Source organism: Corvus brachyrhynchos, unplaced genomic scaffold (assembly GCF_000691975.1).
Source record: "Corvus brachyrhynchos isolate BGI_N302 unplaced genomic scaffold, ASM69197v1 scaffold30, whole genome shotgun sequence".
Taxonomy (NCBI): domain Eukaryota; kingdom Metazoa; phylum Chordata; class Aves; order Passeriformes; family Corvidae; genus Corvus; species Corvus brachyrhynchos.
The window spans coordinates 1,086,399-1,095,247 of NW_008235742.1; the positions used below are offsets into that span (position 1 = coordinate 1,086,399).

Consider the following 8,849-nt stretch of genomic DNA (forward strand, 5'->3'; position numbering starts at 1 on the left):
GGGGGGCCCCCGCTCGTTTCAGGCGGGGGCAGAGGCGGGGGGGGACCCATGGAAAGAGGGGAAGGCACGGAGGGACGTGTCCCCAGAAGGTCTCGGCACGAGGGGGTGACCCAGACAGGGCAGTTCAGGGACAGGGCAGCGCCTGCAGCATAGAGAACCTGTGAACAACAAGAGAACACTCTTATCACTAAAAACCTTGTGGTTTTGTCCTCATCCGTCGTCAAGATCCATGTGGGAACTGTGCAGGTGGCATCAAATACCTGCAATTGTGTATTTGTGGTGTTGAGCCAGCACTGGTGACATGTCCATGTCTGGTGACATGTCCAGCGCTGGTGACATGTCCATGTCTGTGGTTCCAGGCGCTGAAACTGAGGGCAGGAGACAAGCACTGCCTTATCACCCGCTCCAAGTGTTTCCTGAAGCTTGGAGACACAGAAAACTCCTTGAAAGATGCTGAAGCCTCGCTCAAAATTGACAAAACATTCCCCGAGGTAACCAGCTGAAGTGGTAGGAGGGGGGTGGCCAAGGGCTGGCCTGGATCTGGGAGACCCTGGAGGGTCTGAGGCAGAGCTGTGAGGAAGGAGCTCACTCCAAACACTCCTGAGATTTCTATTGCTCTCGGAGCTGTCGAGGTGCTCAGGCACCTCCAGGTTTGGGGTTTAATGTATGCAAGTTGTTACAGCCCTGGGCTCTCACTTCTGCCTGGCAGGAGTTACTTGAGATCCATGAAAGTTTTCCCTCCTTTTAATAATTTTGTTTCCCAAATGTCATTTTAGGGGCTTTACCAAAAAGCAGAGACACTGTACACCATGGGTGACTTTGAGTTCGCGCTGGTGTTTTACCACCGAGGCCGGAGGCTCCGCCCAGATATACACAAATTCCAGCTGGGCATCAACAAGGCCGAGGAGGCGATTATCAACTGCCTTGGGAGTAAGAAGTGTCACTTTCTGGCCCCCATGAGCCTGGATGACGCTGTTCAGGGCCCAGCTGATGGCAAATCAGCTCTGCAAGTGACCCAAGAGCCCCACACCAGAGTCTCTCTGCTTCTGGGGCCATGTTATTTGTGGCAGATAAATCCAGAAGCAGCAGGAAGCACCACAAAGAGCCAATCTTGCTCTTTTTGTCTTTTGTTCTTTACTTCTGCCCTGTACATACACAGTGTCTGATCCCTTTAGTTCTGTAGGTAAGTCCTGACACTCCATTTTCCAAAATCATCATGGAAACATTCCAGGGAATACAGACCAGAGCAGCTCATCTCATCAGCGACCTGACTGTGGCCTCCCAGTACATGAGGGGAGCTGACAAGAAAGTTGGAAATACTATTTACAAGGGCCTGGAGTGCCAGGACAAGGAGGAATGGCTTCCCACTGCCCAAGGGCAGGGTTAGATGGGATATTGGGAAGAAATTCTTCCCTGTGAGGGTGGGGAGGCCCTGGCACAGGTTGCCCAGAGCAGCTGTGGCTGCCCCATCTCTGGAAGTTTCCAAGGCCAGGTTGGACGTGGCTTGGAGCAACCTGGTCTAATGGAAGGTGTCTTTGACCATGGGAGGTGGAATTCCAGGGGATGGAACTGGATGAGCTCTAAGGTCTCTTCCAATCTAAACCATTCAGGGATTCTATGATCCTATGATCTACCTCCAGCACTAATTACAGAATCCATTTTGAGACCTTTATCCCTGTATTCAAAGTTTGGAAGGAAATATGCCATGCTACCTCAGACTGGCCTCCTCAAATCCTGACTCTCCTCCAGTTTTCATTGCACAAGAGCAGTGAAACTGTTGACTCTTGTAACGAGCTCTGCTTTCATCATTCGTGGCTCAGATCATTGAGCAGGTCCTGTAGAGGCAGGAAAGGCCAAGGACCTCGTGGGGTTCAAAACAAACTGAAAACTTGTCCCTTTTCCCTTAGTTTTTCTCTCAGCTCTGCTAGCGGGCATGGACAGGACGTGCCCCACTGTGTTGACCAGACACACCTCACCTGGGGCTGCCACCTCTGACACGTGAGTGGAGCACCCATGCAGGGCTCATCTGGGGCTGCCAAACCTGTCTGGCGGGTTGGAACCGCTCGGGTGGATCCCGGAGCCTGTCCCTGCCCAGCTCCTGACATGCCCCACTCACACCCTACACAGATCCCCAGATAGGCCAGGGCCTCCCTCTCCCAAAATTTCAAAATTTCAGCCCTCCCCCAGTGCCAGGGATTAACATGTGCCAGTGGCACCAGAGCCTGCAGCACTTTCATATGGGATAGTTATTTAGAAAACAGGGAAGATTTCCAGATCTGGCTTGCTTTCCTCCATTCCTTCTGCTTCCTGAGCTTAGCACAATGCTCAAATATCATCACAGCTCCCAGCTGAAATCTTTCCAGCTCAGTATCCCAAGCCAAGAACTCTTAACCACCTTTGAGCCCCTGGGCTGCAGGCACAGGAATGGATTAAAAAACTAGAAAACTTACTTTAAATCAGTCAATAGCTCTGAGATGCAGGGAAGCATGGAAACACGTCAGCACGGCTTTAGATGTTTGAATAGCTGGGAAATGCACACACATTAACAGGGTCCATCCCCAAACTGCTTCCCTGACTCTGCTTTACCTGGAAGGATCAGGAACACCTGCTCCCGTAATCTGCCTGTGTTCGTGCTGCTGGCCTGGGCTATGGTTGTGCCTAAGGGAATTCTGCAGCAGCCTTGGAAGCTCTGTCCTTCCCCCAGAACAAAGAAAGAGCTGTTCCTCACTCTCCCCTCCCAGGGTGCAGACAGATGGTAGAACTGGGCGTCAGTGAAAACACAACGGGTATTTTGCCCTAATCAGTGCGCAAACCTTTAAAATGCCTTTCTTTCAATTTTATGCTTCAGCTGTGATCCCCCAGAAGAACCTGCATCCTTCTCCTTCTTCAGTTTCCATGCAGGATGTACCCTGTCTGTAGGAATATTGCAACAGGAGCCCCCGTGCTGTGTGAATTAAAATCCCAAGAGGAGCTAGTGGATGAGCTGCATTCCCTGCTTCCCGAACACACCAACACCCGTATTCCATGGGCAAGAGTTAGAAAAGCTTTGGTTGAAACCAAACACTTTGGGCTTGGCACCTTGATGGGCATTTTACTCACAACACCCTGCATGGCTGCTGTGGGCCACTAACACGGACTCCTCTGTGTCTGCAGATCCATCCGCAGTGAAGCTGGAGAACACGGAGGAGCTGTGCTTCGTGAGCAGGCAGGCAGAGGTACAGCATGGGGCTCTTTCTGAAGAAGCTTCTAGAGTTGTTGTAATGCTAAAACTGCCTGAAATGGGCACCTGAGGGGTGACAGTCCCCACAGGGACATGGCTGTGGGAGCAGTGGGCCTGCTGAAGGGCCTCTTGAGGATTAAAACACACTGGCCCATCATGAGAGTGTTTCTCACCTGCTTCTAATGCAGGTCTGGCTCAAGCCACCCAGAATTTAAAGGGGAAGGCAGAAGGGCAGGAAGAGTCACCATGGAGTAACAAAACCCAGTTTGGAATTTCTTCTCCAGCCCATATCTGGGGGTGTTGCCAGTCACCCATCTGAGGCTAATGAGTAACAGCCCAGAGGTCGAGGAGGGTACAGTGAGCTCCAGTATTGACTTTGGGTTTACCTGATGTTTAAGGGTCACAGTTTTGATAATGGACACTTTTCTCTATTGCTACACTTTTGGGTGCTCCATTGCAATAGTGTCTTGTTCCTCTGAGAGGCCAGAACTAGTTCTTGCCCTTTCTATAACACCCTTGTGGTCCCCAGGGAGCACAACTGGCTGCAGAATTTCATAGCCAAAGCAGCTGGTGAGACACTGACTTTTTGCTTTAATTTAAAAAAGAAGCTGTCTTATATGGAGTGTAAACAGAATGCTGCTCATCCCAGTGTTCCCCACTGATGTCCCCCAACTCCTTTTGCTTTTTTCTAGCTGCAGAGAAAAAAAGACAACCAGCAACAGCAGAATAAACCGACTAAGGATCAAAAACGGACGAAGAAGCAGAGTCCGAAAACAGAGCGACAGCTTCTGGGAGAGCTTTATGCTGACAAGGCGTACCTGGAGAAGTTGCTCAAGGATGAAGGTGTTTCTCCTTCTCAGCAGATTCTATTTTTCTTTCATCCTTTTAAAAATGATTCTTTATTTCTCTTCTTCTTTTATATCCCTGTGACTCTTCCTTAGTTGTACCAGAGCTCACATAGCACATGGTGCTCTCAGTGGTGGGGACACAGGCAGGTGTCAGCTCATGGGGCTGTGACTCTTCTGTGGGTTTGTTATAAATGCTGTTAAGGTCAAGATGCAGGAATTGGAGAAGTATCTTATTTTAGAAAAAGGCACACAGATGATTCTCCTTTAGTCATATTTCTAGGGAACTTTTCACTCAGAAATAGAGAAGTGCTTAAGATTTGGTCTGCTCACAGGTTTTGTGGTATTGCCAGCATTAATTATACATGTGGGTGGTCTGGTTTCCAGGCAGGTAAAAGCCCTCTCAGTTTCCATCTGCCAGCCTGATCCACAGCACTGTTCAAAGTGCCCTGTCAATACAGATGTGCCATACAGATGTTCTGTCCCAGAGAAGAGCACAGCTGGCTCTGCTTTCTGGGCCCCTTCTTGGCTCTGATCAGCAGGGAAGGGAGCAGATAGAGGGCTGGAACACCAGCTCAGCTCACTGAACCATGCAGGATGGGTAACAGAGTTTTTTGTTAACTCCCCCATCACCTCAGCTCTGAGGAGCACGGGACACTTTCATTTCCAGCACTGTCTGTGTCAGAGCAGGAAAACGTTCCCAATCAATTCCCCACTGAGCTGCAGCTCAGGTCTGTTGATTCTCACCTGGGTTCTACCTTATCTTATTTCCAGACTTGATGCAGAGCAGCACAAGGCAGGGGATCAAAGTCATGGACCTGGTTTTGGATGGCATCTCCTACCTGAACCACCGCCGGGACTTCTGGCAGCAGCAGAAGCCGATGTACGCCCGGGTGTACGAGCGCAAGCTGCTGCGGCAGGGGAGGATGCAGGACAAGAAACGGAAATCATCTGACATTGGCAGATCCATCGCAAAGGATATGGAGGACATTGAGTTGTGTAGGTTCCTGGCTGGAAGCTGAGTGCCTCCCACTGCTTTGGGAGCTCTAACTATTCCCAAGCTTTGTCTGAGGGTAACCCACTTCACCAGGTCTCACTTCCTGGGTATCACAGAATTCCAAGATGGTTTGGGTTGGAAGGGACCTCGAAGTTCACCCCATTCCACCCCCCCGCCATGGGCAGGGACACTTTTCACTATCCCAGGTTGCTCCAAGCCCTGTCCAAACTGGCCTGGAACACTTCAAGGGATGGGGAATTCACAACTTCTCAATGTCTCTGTGTCACACTCCAGTGTCAAACTCTGCTCCCTGTCCCCAGGTCTGGCCAGAGGCTCCGCTGAGGAAAGCTGCAGGAAAGCTGAGCGTATGCTGAGAAAGATACAAGGGTGGACAGAGGAGGAAGTTCCCAACAAGCATGAACTGATTGGGAACCTCCACAGCTGTATTGGGAATGCACACTTGGCAATGGGACAGATGGAGGCAGCTTTGCACAGCCATAAGATGGATCTGGATTTTGCCAGGAAGAAGTAAGTTCTGGGTAGTTCAGGTGGGTGGGGAAAGGGGAAAGTACCTCTGTGGGGGTGTTTTAGCATTAGGTTATGTAATTATCACCTGTGAGTTTAACAGGACTACACATCCAGCTCTGCCCGAGTATTAGGGTCTGTGGTGACTTTTTATCTTCATTATTTCAAAAATAAGGAGCCTGAAGCAGATTTTTAAGGACCCACGGCACAGGGCACATTGAAACATCTGCTGAAGCAAAGCAAAAGAGCACAAGTCCCAGTCTCAGCACTTGAGCCTTGAGCAGGCACTTCCTTCTCAGGAAGATCAGGCTCACCAGTTTTCTGCTACATTTTGTCTTAAACCCCTTTTCATACAGACCATTAAGCATGGCTTGAAATAAAGGTCTCTTCCAGGTGCACTTGCCTGTCTGCACTGGACACATCCCACGGCTCTTCCAGCTGAACCACGGAGGAGCAAAATGTAGTCTTAGATTTAGCAAGAGTTTGCAAAGCATAGCAGAAAACATGGAACAGTGGCTTGAAGTGAAGTGATTTGGGATTTATTTTTGTCAGTAGTGCACTGGGCTGTCACAATGTCACTGGGTGGTTGTTTCTCATTTTCAAAAATCCTTTTGGAAATGAATGTTGGTTTAGGAGAAGGTTGCCTCTCTCCTGGTGATCGCACTCCCCGAGTGCGCCAGGTAAAGGCAGGAATTGGCAGGAGATTCCTGGGTTTGGGATCTCTCTACACGCGAAGTTGCCTTTAAGGGCCGGCGGTGACGGGCGGGCCGCGCCCTCTGGCGGCTGCACCTGGAGACGCCGCTAATGACTCGTTAATGACTCGCGTTAATGACCCCGTGAAGGGGGTTTGAACTGGATCTCACCCCAACCGGACTGTGATTCCATGACTCCCATCACATTTATCTGCTCCTCGCATAGGCTTTTTCATCTCTAAAGTAAGGGTAGGCAGAGCTGCTTCTGAAGCTGAGAACGAGGATAATTAAGAAAAAAATTAAAGCCCACAGGCTTCATTATTACAGAAGGAGCTGCCTGTAGCATGGAACAAAGCTCAGTCCAAGCACAGGATCAGGGCTGGTGTCAGGAGCCTGCAGACACACTACAGATGCCTTTGTGGGTCTGTTGCTTTGAAAGACAGAAATCATCCATGAGTGTCAGGGACACAGAGGGAAACGGAGGCAAAGAAAAGTGGAAAGATTTTCCCAAGGACTGCCAGGTTTGCACAAAAATTAATAATAATCAAAGGCAAAGCTAAACCATTTCCCATGTGTCTCATGGAGTCAGCTGCCAGACCTGTAGATAAAATCAAAAATCAACCTTGATTTCATGACTTTCAGCCTGACCTGGGCCCTTTACTTCCCAGTGCTTCCCTGAGGGCATGGGGGGCACCAAAGGGACCATGAGGCTGAAGAAACCCAGAGTGGGTGAGGAACAGGACAATGTCAGTGCCACAATCCCTTTGTCTCCCCACCGCAGCGCTCTGACGGACGCCGTGTCCCGGGCCCTGGACAACATCGGCCACGTGTACGCCCGAATCGGCAGGTTCCAGCAGGCCATCAACACGTATGTACAGCCCAGCAGGAAGGACATCGGGGGTTGGAGTGACCCAGGTCACGGCTCTTCAGCCGTGTGTTCTCACTGCAGCTCGATCTGGGGAAATTTTCACACCTGAACCCTTTGCTATCAAAGCAGTGATTGAGTCGTAACTGTACCCAGTGAGGGTTGGTAAAGATATGTCTGTCTTAATCTTCTTGAAGCTGGGAGGAGAAGATTCCACTGGCCCAATCCAGCCTGGAGAAGGCCTGGCTGTTCCATGAAATTGGACGGTGCTACCTTGAGCTGGATAAAGCTGAAGAAGCCCAAGATTACGGCCAGAAGTCCCTGCAGTCAGCAGATGAAGACGGAGATGTGGAGTGGCAGCTCCATGCCACTGTGCTGGTGGCACAGGCACAAGGTAAAGATGTGGGCACAGGTTTTGCTCTCAGGGTGTAGAAGCTGGTCTGAAAACATCTCTGGGATTTAACAGCCAAAGCAACTGCTCAGTTCAAGACTGGCTTGATTAATTCTTGCTGTTCTCCTGATCCTGGGCTAAACCAGCGGATATCCTTGTCTGTTCCAGTGAAATTGAAAGATTACCGTTCTGCAATCATGAATTTTGAAAGGGCTCTGGAGAAGGCGAAGCTTGTGCCCAGTGAAGCTGCTCAAAATGGCATCATTACGGTAAGGGGGCTGCTGCGGGGAGGAGGAGCCCTGGGCAGCATCTGTGAGGAGCTGTTATCCCAGCTGGATACTCCAGCCAGTAATGCCATAGAAATGCAGTAGAAATGCAGTTTTACAGTAGGAAAGGACTTCATAACGATAGCAGAGAGCAAAAGAAAACAGGGAAATATTGGGTATGTAGCTGCATTTCTGGGGCTTTCATAAGAACCACATCCCTTTCAGGCCTTGGATAATGTGAGCAAAAGCTTCATTGCGGAGCTGAAAAAAAGCCACAAAGAAGCGATGACGGTTCCCTCACAGCAAGGTACTTGTCGTTCACACCTCTGCGCCCAGAAATGGAAAAAAAAAACCACTTTCCTGTTCAGCACCTTAGAATTCCCACAGCACCCATTTCCTTGCAAGTATTGAATTAAAATCTTGGTGGAAGTCCAGCATTGCTCCAGCTGCGCTCCCAGATCCGGCCGTGCCCAGCTTAGAACGGGAGATGGCAGCGTTCCCTGAGGGTCCCCTGCAGCCCCACACCCCAGCCCTGCCCCGCCCCTCCTGGGGTTCGGTGGGGGGATCCTGGCAGGGCTCTGTGCCCGCAGCCCCCGGGGCTGGTCTCCTCAGGCCGTGCAGCCCAGCACCTGCCGTCCCAGAACGTAGAGGGGAGTGAGAGATTCCTGGTGAGGGCAAGGGAGTCCGGGGGTCTTTCTCGTGCCCAACTGCTGAGTGCTAGAACGTGGCTTAAGTTTCCTTTTTCCTTCCCAGATCGTTCCATCAGCAGTGAAAACGTAACAATTACCATTGAGAATGTGGAAGAGAAGGAAAAAGAGGAACAACTCACGGAGAGCCAAGATGAAAAGCCAAAGGATTAAAAGCCAAAAGAGGAAGCCAGAAACGAAATAGAAGCAGATGGAAACATTAAAGAGGGGGAAACGGACAAGGAAATAAAGGAGAGCAGTGGGGGAAAGTAGAGCCGAGGGGGGAAGATTAAATAAATATTGAGTAAGAGCCATACCTAGCACTGGAGTGGTGTGTCCCTAGCAGGGAAGAGCTGGTCTGA

At 50.4% G+C, this 8,849-nt stretch overlaps 1 protein-coding gene across 1 annotated transcript; it reads left to right on the forward strand.

The window, feature by feature from the left end:
- Window positions 1–191: 191 nt before the first annotated feature.
- TTC25 (tetratricopeptide repeat domain 25) lies at window positions 192–8,803 on the forward strand (the record flags this gene model as incomplete). Its single annotated transcript, XM_017746801.1, has 11 exons — window positions 192–491; window positions 777–930; window positions 3,154–3,215; window positions 3,913–4,063; window positions 4,840–5,064; window positions 5,383–5,590; window positions 7,061–7,147; window positions 7,342–7,538; window positions 7,704–7,804; window positions 8,027–8,108; window positions 8,555–8,803. Coding segments are annotated over 11 exons (1,674 nt in total), but the record flags the coding sequence as incomplete, so codon positions are not given.
- Window positions 8,804–8,849: the final 46 nt, after the last annotated feature.